A 17,500-nucleotide genomic window follows, 5' to 3' on the forward strand; every position below is an offset into this window, starting at 1 on the left:
GAGCGACTGGGTCGCCATAGATACAGAACAAAAAGACTGAGCGACTGGGTCGCCATAGATACAGAACAAAAAGACTGAGCGACTGGGTCGCCATAGATACAGAACAAAGACTGAGCGACTGGGTCGCCATAGATACAGAACAAAAAGACTGAGCGACTGGGTCGCCATAGATACAGAACAAAGACTGAGCGACTGGGTCGCCATAGATACAGAACAAAAAGACTGAGCGACTGGGTCGCCATAGATACAGAACAAAAAGACTGAACGACTGGGTCGCCATAGATACAGAACACAAAGACTGAGCGACTGGGTCGCCATAGATACAGAACAAAAAGACTGAGCGACTGGGTCGCCATAGATACAGAACAAAAAGACTGAACGACTGGGTCGCCATAGATACAGAACAAAAAGACTGAACGACTGGGTCGCCATAGATACAGAACAAAAAGACTGAACGACCGGGTCGCCATAGATACAGAACAAAAAGACTGAACGACTGGGTCGCCATAGATACAGAACAAAAAGACTGAACGACTGGGTCGCTAACAACCAGCCAGCTTGGGTAGCAACCTTAGATTAGTGTCGGGACTATATCTTGTTGGAAGGAGGAAATTGTATGAATAAATGTATGAAAGATAAGGAGTGTTGATGTCAAACTGATCCTAGATATGTGGGGAATAAATCCACTAGACACCATAAACAGAACCACGAGGAAGCGAATAGGAACAGAAACAGTAGAAAGGATTGTGACTTTTATAGAAACTCTCGGGTCTCCTCAGGTCCTTACCTTCTCTGGGTTGATCTTGTCGTAGAGCTTGAGGACGTACATGACTCGTTCTTTAATGCTTTCAATGGTGAGGGGAGGCAGGTCTCCATACTGTCTACAGAACACTCCCACTGAGCTGGAGATCTAGAGAGAAGAAGAAGAAGGACAGGAAGGAAGAAAGGATGGGTTCAGAGGTCATTCACTTATCGGTGACAGCTTGACTGACATCACTTCTGCACAATGCACTCATTTGACCAATCAAGCAGTTTAGTTCAAGCCTAGATAATAATATTACAGATGTCCATGTGCATTGTATTTAGTGCACAAGTCATGCGTGCGTCACATCCTGTCACAACAACCTCAGGTATTGATAATAAATAACACATTTGCTTTAGAGTAAATTAAAATGTGTCAAATCGACTGTCATCTAAGCATAAGTATACACAATATAGCATGCTAGTACGCTATGCTAACAGTACTTTAATTGATTTAACTTTAATTGTACGACAGTTTGAACATAAAGTATCATTCAAATTGTACTCAACTAAACTAGTATCAAACGATAAATTAGCTTAACTTAGTCTGCTGCTAACACATGAGACACAGACGGTTGTTTTGTAACATAAATGCATGTATCATTCAAACTATACATTTTCACAGAGTCGGTTTCGTTGAATTAGTAAAAACGGACCCGGTTTTGTCCCGGTTTTAAGAGCTTGGCTTTGCAAAGTGACACTTAAGTTACAGATTTAATTTGGAAAGACACTGGTAGGTCAATGTGCAATCCATCACTACTAGGCCACAGCAGCGACTAAATGTCTCCGTGTTATTCAAGACGAACCCGTGTTTGTTCGGTCCACCGGGTCCGCTGACTGCTGGCAATGAAGGACAACGGTCGGGGGTTGAATAGGACCGGGACAGCTGCGGTTCTCAATGCAATGTTACCCGACGAGAGTCTCACGGAAGACCGGGGGAGCTGGCGGACACACTGCGCTAGGACACGGGACGCCATGGTTTTGAGGATCAATCCCAGGGTGCAAAGCAAAACACGCGTTTTTGGAAGACAAGGTGGTTTCCACTAGATAGCACAGCCACAAAGTCAAAGGGAAAAGGAGGTCAAATGTGCGCAGGCGCACTAGTTATTCTTTTTATTTTTATTTTTAAATAACGCCGATATTTAATATGATTTTTCTTTATTAAGCTATAACGTAATTATAATGCTTTCCGGTATGTTTTCTTATTTCATTAAATCGGAATAATGTAATAATTATGACTTTGGTTGAATTTTATCGCGTCGTCGAGTAGCGGATCGAGGCATTACGTTCTGTACGTAAGACATGACTAATCAACAAAAACAATTATATTAAACAATTATATATTATATTATAGTATTATTTCGTCGATAATTAACAAATGATGTTAATTCTTTAACACACATATTTAAAAAAAAAAATAATAATAATAATAAATTAGTTGAATATTACTTATTATTTGTGAGCGGAAGAGCTTTAAATCATCATCGATGTTGCAGTGCTCTGCTAGTATGGTCTGAAGGGAGAGGCTGAGAACCACATCACATTTTAACAACAGAAATCATTACAACCATGGAATTGTGTGAGATACTGTACAACAAGGCGGAATACATTGAAACGGTAATCTTTCCGTAGCAAGCTTGTAATTTCGGTGTTTATTTGACTAGATAACGTTAACGATTAGCAAGTTAGCGTTTAGCTCATTGGTATTTACATTGAGGATACCAAACATTATGAACACCTTCCTAATATTGAGTTGTACCTTCCTTTTGCCCCTCCTAACTCTAAGTGCTGTACATATGAATGTGTATATATTCATATATATATATTGGTATATTGGTATTTACATTGAGGATACCAAACATTATGAACACCTTCCTAGTATTGAGTTGTACCTCCTTTTGCCCTCATAACAGCCTTATTTCGTCAGGGTTGTCGACTCCAAGGTGTAGAAAGCGTCCCAACAGGGAAGCTGGCCCATGTTGACTCCAAGGTGTAGAAAGCGTCCCAACAGGGATGCTGGCCCATGTTGACTCCAAGGTGTAGAAAGCGTCCCAACAGGGATGCTGGTCCATGTTGACTCCAAGGTGTAGAAAGCGTCCCAACAGGGATGCTGGTCCATGTTGACTCTACAAGGTGTTGAAAGCGTTCCACAGGGATGCTGGTCCATGTTGACTCCAATGCTTCCCACAGTTGTGTCCAGTTGGCTGGATGTCCTTTAGGTGGTGGACCATTCTTGATCCACACGGGGAAACGGTTGAGCGTGATAAACCCAGCAGCTTTGCAGTTCTTGATACACACGGGGAAACGGTTGAGCGTAATAAACCCAGCAGCGTTGCAGTTCTTGACTCAACCCGGTGCGCCTGGTACCTACTACCAAACCCTGTTCAAAGGCACTTCAATATATTTGTCTTGCCCATTCACCCTCTGAATGGTACACACACAGTCTATGTCTCAAATCCTTCTTCAACCAGGTCTACTCCCTTCTTCATCTACACTTGATTGAAGTGGATTTAACAAAGTGACATCAATAAGGGATCATAGATTTCACCTGGATTCACCTGGTCAGTCTGTGTCCTGGAAAAGAAGGTGTTCTCAATGTTTTTAGTATATACAGTCAATGCACTGAACCGTCATTGCTCGGTCCCTTAGCCAGCCAGCTAGCCAGCTTGAATTGCAGATAGACCATTTCTTGAGCGGTGGTCTGAGGCACCGATTACAGTTAGCATCAAGCGGTGGTCTGTAAACCTGTATCTGAGTCCGTACCGTTTATACCAACTGATCAGCATGTCCTCTCTCCCTGTCAGGCGTCTGGTAACAAAGTGAGCAGGCAGTCGGTGCTGTGCGGCAGTCAGAACATCGTCCTCAACGGCAAAGTAAGTAACAACAAGCCGGTATTACACCATGAGATGGGCCAGTTGGGGCTTTACGTTCACTATACAGGTAATAAACCATGAGTCTCCCTCCCTCCCTCCCTGTCTCCCTCCCTCCCTCCCTGCTTACCTCCCTCCCTCCCTCCCTCCCTCCCTCCCTCCATGTCTCCCTCCCTGTCTGTATCACCCTGCCGTCCTGTCTCCCTCCCTCCCTGTCTCCCTCCCTCCCTGTCTCCCTCTCTCCCTGTCTCCCTGTCTGTCTCCCTCGCTCCATCCCTGTCTCCCTCCCTGTCTGTATCACCCTGCCGTCCTGTCTCCCTCCCTCCCTGTCTCCCTCTCTCCCTCCCTGTCTCCCTCCCTCCCTGTCTGTCTCCCTCTCTCCCTGTCTCGCTCCATCCCTGTCTCCCTCCCTGTCTGTCTGTCACCCTGCTTCCCTGTCTGTCTGTGTCACCCTCCCTCCCTCCCTCCCTCCCTCCCTCCCTCCCTCCCTCCCTCCCTCCCTCCCTCCCTCCCTCCCTCCCTCCCTCCCTCCCTCCCTCCCTCTGTCCGTCCCTGTCTCCTCCAGACTATAGTAATGAATGACTGTATAATCCGTGGAGACCTGGCCAATGTCAGGGTGGGGAGGCACTGTGTTGTGAAGAGCCGGAGTGTCATTCGGCCGCCGTTCAAAAAAATTCAGCAAAGGGTGAGTTCTGCTCCAACCTCTTCTAGACCAGGGGGACTCCTCTTCTAGACCAGGGGTCTCCTCTTCTAGACCAGGGGTCTCCTCTTCTAGACCAGGGGTCTCCTCTTCTAGACCAGGGGTCTCCTCTTCTATACCAGGGGTCTCCTCTTCTAGACCAGGGGACTCCTCTTCTCTACTCCTCTTCTAGACCAGGGGACTCCTCTTCTAGACCAGGGGTCTCCTCCTTCTAGACCAGGGGTCTCCTCTTCTAGAACAGGGGTCTCCTCTTCTAGACCAGGGGTCTCCTCCTTCTAGACCAGGGTCTCCTCCTTCTAGACCAGGGGTCTCCTCCTTCTAGACCAGGGGTCTCCTCTTCTAGACCAGGGTCTCCTCCTTCTAGACCAGGGGTCTCCTCCTTCTAGACCAGGGGTCTCCAACCTTTTCTAGACCAGGGGTCTCCAACCTTTTCTAGACCAGGGGTCTCCAACCTCTTCTAGACCAGGGGTCTCCTTTTCTAGACCAGGGGTCTCCTTTGGGCTAATTTAATAAAATAAATAAATAAATGAATAAAAAAAAATAATTATAGTTCTCAAATAGCAACATTTCTTCTGTTCTCTTCTACCCGGCAACTCTTCCCTGGGTCCTCGGAGAACAAGAGATGCGTTTCCTGTATATAACTGGTCAAATAATGGTTCATAAACAGTACTTGGTACGATAGGCCCCATTATATTCTATTTTTTGTATTTTCCCAAATTCTGTTTTCTGTTGTATTTTTTCGTGATTTAGCATTTTTTCCTGTTTGTAACTCTCAAGAAACAGCAACAACAGTCCATGTCAATGGTTAAATCACATCAGAACACCATTTTTGAAGTCTGGAAAAAAGATAACAAATTTCAATTAAAAACAACAACATGTATTTCCCCCCATTTTAATTGTGCGAGAGAGGAATGTGTCGGTCTGGAGATGTTTCTGCTGTTTAGGTCTACTGCTGTAGCACATCATGACAGAGTTAGACAGGACACATCATGACAGAGTTAGACAGGACTACTGCTGTAGCACATCATAACAGAGTTAGACAGGACTACTGCTGTAGCACATCATGACAGAGTTAGACAGGACTACTGCTGTAGCACATCATGACAGAGTTAGACAGGTCTACTGCTGTAGCACATCATGACAGAGTTAGACAGGACTACTGCTGTAGCACATCATGACAGAGTTAGACAGGACTACTGCTGTAGCACATCATGACAGAGTTAGACAGGACTACTGCTGTAGCACATCATGACAGAGTTAGACAGGACTACTGCTGTAGCACATCATGACAGACTACTGCTGTAGCACATCATGACAGAGTTAGACAGGTCTACTGCTGTAGCACATCATGACAGAGTTAGACAGGTCTACTGCTGTAGCACATCATGACAGAGTTAGACAGGTCTACTGCTGTAGCACATCATGACAGAGTTAGACAGGTCTACTGCTGTAGCACATCATGACAGAGTTAGACAGGTCTACTGCTGTAGCACATCATGACAGAGTTAGACAGGTCTACTGCTGTAGCACATCATGACAGAGTTAGACAGGACTACTGCTGTAGCACATCATGACAGAGTTAGACAGGTCTACTGCTGTAGCACATCATGACAGAGTTAGACAGGTCTACTGCTGTAGCACATCATGACAGAGTTAGACAGGACTACTGCTGTAGCACATCATGTTCTAGAGGAATGACCTCTGACCCCTTGTCCTCTGCCCCCTCCCAGAGTGGCCTTCTTCCCGCTACACATCGGAGACCATGTGTTTATAGAGGAAGACTGTGTGGTGAACGCTGCTCAGATCGGATCTTACGTTCACATCGGGAAGAACTGTGTCATCGTGAGTTACACACACACACACACACACACACACACACACAGAGTTACACACACAGAGTTACACACACAGAGTTACACACACACAGAGTTACACACACAGAGTCACACACACAGAGTCACACACACAGAGTCACACACACAGAGTCACACACACAGAGTAACACACACACTCACAGAGTTACACACACACACAGTCACACACACAGAGTAACACACACACTCACAGAGTAACACACACAGTCACACACACTGTCACACACACTCACAGAGTAACACACACACTCACAGAGTTACACACACACACAGTCACACATACAGAGTTACACACACACACACTGGCCGAGGGAACATTCAGGTCCTAAATCTGGGTCATGTGATGCTCGGGAACGACAACATTTCACTGTCCCTGTGGGGCTAGTTGGGTCCATGTTCTACTAGTCTGGTCTGAACTGTACTAGTCTCTGTCTAGTTGGGTCCATGTTCTACTAGTCTGGTCTGAACAGTACTAGTCTCTGTCTAGTTGGGTCCATGTTCTACTAGTCTGGTCTGAACAGTACTAGTCTCTGTCTAGTTGGGTCCATGTTCTACTAGTCTGGTCTGAACAGTACTAGTCTCTGTCTAGTTGGGTCCATGTTCTACTAGTCTGGTCTGAACAGTACTAGTCTCTGTCTAGTTGGGTCCATGTTCTACTAGTCTGGTCTGAACTGTACTAGTCTCTGGCATGATTGTGTTTATTACAGGGTAGTCACATGACTGTAGTTTGTATCATCACATGACTGTGGTGTTCTCTAGAGGTTCTGTTGTGATGTCACAATGGGGGTAGTGTGTTCTGTCAACATATGAAATGTGACTCCTACACCGACCGGGCCGGGAGTCACTCCTACGCCGACCGGGCCGGGAGTCACTCCTACGCCGACCGGGCCGGGAGTCACTCCTACGCCGACCGGGCCGGGAGTCACTCCTACGCCGACCGGGCCGGGAGTCACTCCTACGCCGACCGGGCCGGGAGTCACTCCTACGCCGACCGGGCCGGGAGTCACTCCTACGCCGACCGGGCCGGGAGTCACTCCTACGCCGACCGGGCCGGGAGCCACTCCTACGCCGACCGGGCCGGGAGCCACTCCTACGCCGACCGGTTGTTCATGTTGTTTCTGTTGCTCCAGGCAACGGTCGCCACTGTGACTGGTTGTTAATGGTGTGTGTGTGTGTGTGTGTGTGTGTGTGTGTGTGTGTGTGTTCTCCAGGGTCGACGGTGTGTGTTGAAGGATTGCTGTAAGATCCTAGACAACACAGTTCTTCCTCCTGAGACCGTGGTTCCTCCCTTCACCGTGTTCTCAGGATGCCCAGGTCAGAACACACCTCCTCCTCCTCTATCTCTACCTCCTCCTCTACCTCCTCCTCTACATCCTCCTCTACATCCTCCTCTACATCCTCCTCCTCTATCTCTACATCCTCCTCTACATCCTCCTCTACATCCTCCTCTACCTCTATCTCTACATCCTCCTCTACATCCTCCTCTACATCCTCCTCTACCTACTTCTCTACATCCTCCTCTACCTCTACCTCCTCCTCTACATCCTCCTTTACCTCCTCTTCCTCTACATCCTCCTCCTCTACCACCTCCTCTACCTCCTCCTCTACCTCTACCTACTTCTCTACATCCTCCTCTACCTCCTCCTCTACATCCTTCTCTACATCCTCTACATCCTCCTCTTCCTCCTCCTCCTCTACATCCTCCTCTACCCCCTCCTCTACATCCTCCTCTACATCCTCCTCTTCCTCCTCCTCCTCTACATCCTCCTCTACCCCCTCAACATCCTCCTCTTCCTCCTCTACCTCTACATCCTCCTCTACCCCTCCTCTACATCCTCCTCTGCATCCTGCTCTACCCCCTCCTCTACATTCTCCTCTACCTCTTCCTCCTCTACATCCTCCTCTACCCCCTCCTCCTCTACATCCTCCTCTACCTCTACCCCTCCTCTATCTCTACCTACTTCTCTACATCCTCCTCTACCTCTACATCCTCCTCTACCCCCTCCTCTACATCCTCCTCAACCACCTCCTCTACCTCCTCCTCTACATCCTCCTCCTCTACCCCTCCTCCTCTACCCCCTCCTCTACCCCCTCATCTACATCCTCCTCTACCCCTTCGTACACCTCCTCCTCTACCTCCTCCTCTACCTCCTCCTCTACCTCCTCCTCTACATCCTCCTCCTCTACATCCTCCTCTACCCCCTCTACATCCTCCTCTTCCTCCTCCTCCTCTACATCCTCATCTACCCCCTCCTCTACATCCTCCTCCTCTACATCCTCCTCTACATCCTCCTCTACCTCCTCCTCCTCTACCTCCTCCTCCTCTACCTCCTCCTCTACCTCTACATCCTCCTCTACCCCCTCCTCTATCTCTACCTACTTCTCTACATCCTCCTCTACCTCTACATCCTCCTCCACCTCCTTCTATACCTCCTCCTCTTCCTCCTCATCCTCCTCCACCTCCTTCTATACCTCCTCCTCTTCCTCCTCTACCCCCTCCTCTACATCCTCCTCCTCTACATCCTCCTCCTCTACATCCTCCTCTACCCCCTTCTCCTCTACATCCTCCTCCTCTACATCCTCCTCTACCTCCTCCTCCTCTACATCCTCCTCTACCTCCTCCTTCTCTTCCTCCTCTACCTCTACATCCTCCTCTATCTCCTCCTCTACCTCCTCCTCTACCTCCTCCTCTACCCCCTCCTCTACATCCTCCTCCAAATCCTCCTCTACCTCCTCCTCTACATCCTCCTCTCCCCCTCCTCTACATCCTCCTCTACATCCTCCTCTACCCCCTCCTCTACATCCTCCTCTACCTCTACATCCTCCTCCACCTCCTTCAATACCTCCTCCTCTTCCTCCTCTACCCCCCTCCTCTACCCCCCTCCTCTACATTCTCCTCTACATCCTCCCTACCACCTCCTCCTCTACCTCCTCCTCCTCCTCCTCCACCTCCTTCTATACCTCCTCCTCTTCCTCCTCTACCCCCTCCTCTACATCCTCCTCCTCTACATCCTCCTCCTCTACATCCTCCTCTACCCCCTCCTTCTCTTCCTCCTCTACCTCTACATCCTCCTCTACCTCCTCCTTCTCTTCCTCCTCTACCTCTACATCCTCCTCTATCTCCTCCTCTACCTCCTCCTCTACCTCCTCCTCTACCCCCTCCTCTACATCCTCCTCCAAATCCTCCTCTACCTCCTCCTCTACATCCTCCTCTCCCCCTCCTCTACATCCTCCTCTACATCCTCCTCTACCCCTCCTCTACATCCTCCTCTACATCCTCCTCCACCTCCTTCAATACCTCCTCCTCTTCCTCCTCTACCCCCTCCTCTACCCCCCTCCTCTACATCTCCTCTACATCCTCCTCTACCCCCTCCTCTACATCCTCCTCTACCTCTACATCCTCCTCCACCTCCTTCAATACCTCCTCCTCTTCCTCCTCTACCCCCTCCTCTACCCCCTCCTCTCATCCTCCTCTACATCCTCCCCTACCACCTCCTCCTCTACCTCCACCTCCTCTACATCCTCCTCCTCTACATCCCCTTTACCTCTTCCTCCTCTACATCCTCCTCTACATCCTCCTCCTCTACCCCCTCCTCTACCTCTACCTACTTCTCTACCTCCTCCTCTACCTCCTTCTCTACCTCCTCCTCTACATCCTCCTCTACCCCCTCCCTCTACATCCTCCTTTACCTCCTCTTCCTCTACATCCTCCTCTACCTCTACCTCCTCCTCTACATCCTCCTTTACCTCCTCTTCCTCTACATCCTCCTCCTCTACCACCACCTCTACCTCTACCTACTTCTCTACATCCTCCTCTACCTCTACATCCTCCTCCTCTACCACCACCTCTACCTCTACCTACTTCTCTACATCCTCCACCTCTACCTCTACATCCTCCGCCTCTACCTCTACATCCTCCTCCTCTACCACCACCTCTACATCCTCCTCCTCTACCACCACCTCTACATCCTCCTCCTCTACCACCACCTCTACATCCTCCTCCTCTACCACCACCTCTACATCCTCCTCTACATCCTCCTCCTCTACATTCTCCTCTACCCCCTCCTCTACATCCTCTACATCCTCCTCTACATCCTTCAATACCTCCTCCTCTTCCTCCTCTACCCCCTCCTCTACCCCCTCCTCCTCTACCCCTCCTCTACCCCTCCTCTACCCCCTCCTCTACCCCCTCCTCTACCTCCTCCTCTACCCCTCCTCTACATTCTCCTCTACATCCTCCTCTACCACCTCCTCCTCCACATCCTCCTCCTCTACCCCCTCCTCTACCTCTACCTACTTCTCTACATCCTCCTCTACCTCTACATCCTCCTCTACCACCTCCTCTACCCCCTCCTCTACCTCTACATCCTCCTCTACCACCTCCTCTACCCCCTCCTTTACATCCTCCTCTACCTCCTTCTCTACCTCCTCCTCTACATCCCCTCCTCTACCTCTACCCCTCTTCCTCTACATCCTCCTCCTCTACCACCACCTCTACCTACTTCTCTACATCCTCCTCTACCTCTACATCCTCCTCCAAATCCTCCTCCAAATCCTCCTCTCCTCCTCCTCCTCTACATCCTCCTCTACATCCTCTACATCCTCCTCCAAATCCTCCTCTACCTCCTCTACCCCTTCCTCTACCCCTTCCTCTACCCCCTCCTCTACATCCTCATCTACCCCCTCCTCTACATCCTCCTTTACCCCTCTTCCTCTACATCCTCCTCTTCTACCCCCTCCTCTACCTCTACCTACTTCTCTACATCCTCCTCTACCTCTACATCCTCCTCCACCTCCTTCTCTACCTCTATCTCTACATCCTCCTCTACCCCTTCCTCTACCTCCTCCTCCTCTACCCCTTCCTCTACCTCCTCCTCTACCTCCCCCTCTACCTCCTCCTCTACCTCCCCTCTACCTCCTCCACATCCTCCTCTATTTCCCCCCACATCTACTTCCCCCTCCCCCATACTCGATGACATCAGCGTTTTGGCATATGTAGATACTGGTATGGTGCTGGAGATGATGAATGAGCCTGAAAAGTGATGGATTTGTCTTCAACTCTTTCTAACTGGTGTCTCTTCCCCACTCTTCTTCCTCCTCCTCTTCCTCCTCCTCTTCTTCCTCCTCCTCCTCTACCTCCTCCTCCTCTTCCTCTTCTACATCCTCCTCTACCTCCTCTTCCTCCTCCTCCTCTTCTACATCCTCCTCTTCCTCCTCCTCTTCTACCTCTTCCTCCTCCTCCTCTTCCTCCTCCTCTCCTCCTCCTCCTCTTCCTCCTCCTCTTCCTGAAAAGTGATGTCTTGTCTTCAACTCTTTTTAACTGGTGTCTCTTCCCCACTCTTCCTCTTCCTCCTCTACCTCTACCTCCTCTTCCTCCTCTTCCTCCTCTCTCTCTCTCTCAGGTCTGTTTTCAGGAGAGCTCCCAGAATGCACCCAGGACCTGATGATTGATGTGACCAAGAGTTACTACCAGAAATTCCTCTCTCTCAGCCAGATATAAACTACCCTTACATATACATTAGCCTACCTTACCTTAACCTACCCTACTCTATCCAGATATAATCTACCCTACACTATCCAGATATAACCTACCCTACACTATCCAGATATAAATACCTTACCTTAACCTACCTTACCTTACCTTAACCTACCTAACCCTAACCCTAATTCCTCTCTCTCAGCCAGATATAAACCCCTTAACCTACCTTACCTTAACCTACCTTAACCCACCCTACCTTACCTTACATTAACCTACCTTAACCTACCTAACCCTAATTCCTCTCTCTCAGCCAGATATAAACCCCTTAACCTTAACCTACCTTAACCTACCCTACCTTAACCTAACCTACCTTAACCTACCCTACCTTAACCCACCCTACCTTAACCTACCTTAACCTACCCTACCTTAACCTACCCTACCTTAACCCACCCTACCTTAACCTACCTTAACCTGCCCTTTTAGCCTGCCCTACCTTAACCTGCCCTATTTTAGCCTGCCCTATTTTGCCTAACCTACCCTACCTTAACCTACCCTACCTTAACCTGCCCTACCTTAACCTGCCCTACCTTACCCTATTTTTAACCTGCCCTACCTTAACCTGCCCTACCTTAACCTACCCTACCTTAACCTACCTTAACCTACCCTACCTTAACCTGCCCTACCTTAACCTACCCTACCTTAACCTGCCCTACCTTGCCCTGCCTAACCTGCCCTACCTTAACCTGCCCTACCTTAACCTAACCTACCTTAACCTACCCTAACCTACCCTACCTTAACCTACCCTACCTTAACCTACCCTACCCTAACCTACCTTAACCTACCCTACCTTAATCTACCCTACTCTGCTCGACACTATACAGATATAACCCCTACCTTAACCTACCCTATCCGATCCTTGTTCTGCCCCTGAACAAGGCAGTTTACCCACTGTTCCTAGACCAGCATTGAAAATAAAAATTTGTTCTTAACTGACTTGCCTAGTTAATTAACGGTCAAATTAATAAATTATACGTAGATTCTTTCATGATTGAACTCGACGAGTTCCTTTCAACTTCTTCCAGCTGTTTATTTTATTTTTTTTTGGGGGGGGGGAGGAGAGACACAAAACTAAACTACGACTTTGATTTCAAGACCAAATAGGAACTCAACAGTGTTTGGGGTAAACAACAGATTTATACACCTGTTATGTTGCTCTCTGGCGCCATCCTGTGGGGACTGCTGAGAATACAGTCAATATTAAAGACATGTTAGTCTGGCGCCATCCTGTGGGGACTACTTAGCGCACAGTCCATATTAAAGACATGTTGCTCTCTGGCGCCATCCTGTGGGGACTGCTGAGAATACAGTCAATATTAAAGACATGTTGCTCTCTGGCGCCATCCTGTGGGGACTGCTGATAACACAGTCCATACTAAAGACATGTTACTCTCTAGCGCCATCCTGTGGGGACTACTGAGCACACAGTCAATATTAAAGACATGTTACTCTCTAGCGCCATCCTGTGGGGACTGCTGAGAATACAGTCAATATTAAAGACATGTTAGTCTGGTGCCATCCTGTGGGGACTGCTGATAACACAGTCAATATTAAACATGTTGCTCTCCAGCGCCATCCTGTGGGGACTACTGAGCACACAGTCAATATTAAAGACATGTTGCTCTCTAGCGCCATCCTGTGGGGACTGCTGAGAACACAGTCAATATTAAAGACATGTTGCTCTCTAGCGCCATCCTGTGGGGACTGCAGATAACACAGTCCATATTAAAGACATGTTGCTCTCTGGCGCCATCCTCTGGGGACTGCTGAGAATACAGTCAATATTAAAGACATGTTGCTCTCTAGCGCCATCCTGTGGGGACTGCTGAGAATACAGTCAATATTAAAGACATGTTAGTCTGGTGCCATCCTGTGGGGACTGCTGATAACACAGTCAATATTAAACATGTTGCTCTCCAGCACCATCCTGTGGGGACTGCTGATAACACAGTCAATATTAAAGAAATGTTGCTCTCTAGCGCCATCCTGTGGGGACTGCTGAGAATACAGTCAATATTAAAGACATGTTGCTCTCTAGCGCCATCCTGTGGGGACTGCTGATAACACAGTCCATATTAAAGACATGTTGCTCTCTAGCTCCATCCTGTGGGGACTGCTGAGAATACAGTCAATATTAAACATGTTAGTCTGGCGCCATCCTGTGGGGACTGCTGAGAACACAGTAAATATTAAAGACATGTTGCTCTCTGGCGCCATCCTGTGGGGACTGCTGATAACACAGTAAATATTAAATACATGTTGCTCTCTGGCGCCATCCTGTGGGGACTGCTGATAACACAGTAAATATTAAATACATGTTGCTCTCTGGCGCCATTCTCTGGGGACTGCTGATAACACAGTCAATCGTTGTTATCCCACAAGGGGCTCTGTGAAGAAACACAGAGCCCCTTGTGGGCTCAGGAATAAAAAAAAAAGTTTATTTTTCAACGACAGGGAACATCCTTCAGGACAATGTTTGACCGTTATAATAATCAGCAACAAAACAACGTCAAAAGTACAGTTGTATTCCAGCCTCGGAAACCCTCTCTCAGTTCTGGGAGCATCATAGGGAAATTATTGCAGACAGTTAGCTTGTCTATTGACAGCTAGAAAACACACCCTCCTCCTCTTCCTCCATCTCCTCCAGTCTCTCAAGAGTTAAAACGACAAGGTTCCTGATAGATTGAAGGTCAGGTTCCATCACAGCTATAACGGCCTCAAGCCTGGTTCTAGATCTTCCTGAAGCCTGGTTCTAGAACTTCCTCAAGCCTGGTTCTAGATCTTCCTGAAGCCTGGTTCTAGAACTTCCTGAAGCCTGGTTCTACAACGTCCTCATAACTGGTTCTAGAACATCCTGAAGCCTGGTTCTAGAACGTCCTGAAGCCTGCTGGTGCGGTTTTTAAAAACACTCAGTCTCGTTATAATTAGTATTTTATCAGATAGGAGCACAGATTCACCTCAATGCCAAAGATCCATCATCACCATCATCATCACCATCATCATCATCATCATCATCATCATCATCACCCTCATCATCCGTTATGTAATAAATCTTTATTAGGGTTTATTTCATACTGAGTTTTAACACACATCAGATTCTATGGAAATAACGTGTAGGGTAACTAGTGGACTGATCAGGTGGGGAAGCGCTCAACATCTGACTTCTGGGGTTCTGAGATAAACAACACCCACAACCTGTTTCCATGGTTCCCTCTCTGTGACAGCTTGGCCGGTATCCAACCAACGGTCTCAGTAGATACACACTAAAACCACACCCAGCACATCTTGCATTGGACAATAATAAATCATGTTTAAATCAGTATTACAGCCCCGTTACCGATCAAACTGAGCCCAGTACATTTAGATAGGCAGTCTACAAACATCGGAAACATCTGGACATTTTCATTTATCAAAAGAATGTAAAAAAACAACATCCGGATATCTTTTTTTTTTTTTTTTTATATCTTTTGTTCTTCTCCTCAGCAACATGCAAATAGTCCAAAACAATTCCTCATAAAAAGAAATAAATCTGAGGATTCAAATCCATCTGTCAAACTCTTCATCTGTTAAAGTCTTTATTATAATGATTTTCTATCAAATTGTATTGACTACTATGTTAATAAATAAAAACACCTCTAGATCAATTATAAATATGACAGGAGATTCTATAGCTGGAGACAACTCTGACTCTAAAGTTCAGGGGTCAAACTAGTTGACATGGTGGGGGGTCAGTCAGACTGACGCCAGGCTTTTACTTCCTAGTAAACAAACGTTGTCTCATCATCCAATCAAAAGTCTCTTCTGTTCCCCGCAGTGAGATCGAACAGGGTAGAATAGAAGGAGAAACAGGAAGCTCCTCCCTACTGATAAATAACACGTTTACGGATCTATTGTCTTGATATATGATCATCATGTACATGCATACTGCTGGTGACCCAGTAAGGGTGACATGGTACAGGGTGGGCGGGGTTTAGAGATGGAGGGCGGGGTTAGAGACAGAGGGCAGGGTTAGAGATAGAGGGCGGGTTTAGAGACAGAGGGCGGGGTTAGAGATGGAGGGCGGGGTTTAGAGATGGAGGGCGGGGTTAGAGATGGAGGGCGGGGTTTAGAGATGGAGGGTGGGGTTAGAGATGGAGGGCGGGGTTTAGAGATGGAGGGCGGGGTTAGAGATGGAGGGCGGGTTTAGAGATGGAGGGCGGGGTTAGAGATGGAGGGCAGGGTTAGAGATGGAGGGCAGGGTTAGAGATGGAGGACGGGGTTAGAGATGGAGGGCGGGTTTAGAGATGGAGGGCGGGGTTAGAGATGGAGGGCGGGGTTTAGAGATGGAGGGCGGGTTTAGAGACGGAGGGCGGGTTTAGAGATGGAGGGCGGGGTTAGAGACGGAGGGCGGGGTTAGAGATGGAGGGCAGGATTAGAGATGGAGGGCAGGGTTAGAGATGGAGGGCGGGGTTAGAGATGGAGGGCGGGGTTAGAGACGGAGGGCGGGGTTGACTCTGATCTCTAGTCTCCTACAATATAGAGACTGACTGGGATCCACCAGTCTGATATGGTCTCCTACTATAAAGAGACTGACTGGTCTCCTCCTATATAGAAACTGACTGGTCTCCTACTATATAGAGACTGGCTGGGATCTACTATATAGAGACAGACTGGGATCTACCAGTCTGATATGGTCTATTACTATATAGAGACTGACTGGGATCTACTATATAGAGACTGACTGGGATCTACTATATAGAGACTGGCTGGGATCTACCAGTCTGATATGATCTCCTACTATATAGAGACTGACTGGGATCTACTATATAGAGACTGACTGGGATCTACCAGTCTGATATGATCTCCTACTATATAGAGACTGACTGGGATCTACTATATAGAGACTGACTGGGATCTACCAGTCTGATATGGTCTCCTACTATATAGAGACTGACTGGGATCCACCAGTCTGATATGGTCTCCTACTATATAGAGACTGACTGGTCTCCTACTATATAGAGACTGACTGGAATCTACTATATAGAGACTGACTGGGATCCACTATATAGAGACTGACTGGGATCTACCAGTCTGATATGGTCTCCTACTATATAGAGACTGGATGGGATCTACTATATAGAGACTGGCTGGGATCTACTATATAGAGACTGACTGGGATCTACCAGTCTGATATGGTCTATTACTATATAGCGACTGACTGTGATCTACCAGTCTGATATGGTCTCCTACTATATAGAGACTGACTGGGATCCACTATATAGAGACTGACTGGGATCTACTATATAGAGACTGACTGGGATCCACTATATAGAGACTGACTGGGATCCACTATATAGAGACTGACTGGGATCTACTATACAGAGACTGACTGGGACCTACCAGGCTGATATGATCTCCTACTATATAGAGACTGACTCTGATCTACTATGTAGAGACTGGCTGGGATCTACTATATAGAGACTGGCTGGCATCTACTAGTCTGATATGATCTCCTACTATATAGAGACTGACTGGGATCCACCAGTCTGATATGGTCTCCTACTACCATATAGAGACTGACTGGGCTAGGGCTACAGGGGTCAGGGCTACAGAGATCAGGGGTTAGGGATACAGGGGTCAGGGGTTAGGGATACAGGGGTCAGGGGTTAGGGATACAGGGGTCAGGGGTTAGGGTTATAGGGGTCAGGGATACAGGGATCAGGGGTTAGGGATACAGGGG

The 17,500-nt window shown here is 47.9% G+C and overlaps 2 protein-coding genes across 2 annotated transcripts in view; one reads left to right on the plus strand and one right to left on the minus strand.

The window, feature by feature from the left end:
* The window catches only part of LOC121845140 (acyl carrier protein, mitochondrial-like), a 9,921-nt gene extending 8,076 nt beyond the window's left edge, over positions 1–1,845 (minus strand). The window contains exons 1-2 of the mRNA XM_042315884.1: positions 1,608–1,845; positions 788–910 (exon numbers count right to left, since the gene is read on the minus strand). Coding sequence (XP_042171818.1) covers positions 788–910; positions 1,608–1,778 — 294 coding nt within the window. The 5' untranslated portion in view covers positions 1,779–1,845. The remainder of the gene's footprint in view (positions 1–787; positions 911–1,607) is intronic.
* A 432-nt stretch (positions 1,846–2,277) lies between these two features.
* LOC121845137 (dynactin subunit 5-like) overlaps positions 2,278–17,500 on the plus strand; it is a 22,320-nt gene continuing 7,097 nt past the window's right edge. The window contains 6 exon segments of the mRNA XM_042315881.1: positions 2,278–2,418; positions 3,606–3,674; positions 4,237–4,338; positions 4,340–4,356; positions 6,102–6,213; positions 7,457–7,559. Of these exon segments, the coding sequence (XP_042171815.1) occupies positions 2,371–2,418; positions 3,606–3,674; positions 4,237–4,338; positions 4,340–4,356; positions 6,102–6,213; positions 7,457–7,559 (451 nt within the window). The 5' untranslated portion in view covers positions 2,278–2,370.

The sequence above is a fragment of the Oncorhynchus tshawytscha genome, unplaced genomic scaffold (assembly GCF_018296145.1).
Source record: "Oncorhynchus tshawytscha isolate Ot180627B unplaced genomic scaffold, Otsh_v2.0 Un_contig_1256_pilon_pilon, whole genome shotgun sequence".
Taxonomy (NCBI): domain Eukaryota; kingdom Metazoa; phylum Chordata; class Actinopteri; order Salmoniformes; family Salmonidae; genus Oncorhynchus; species Oncorhynchus tshawytscha.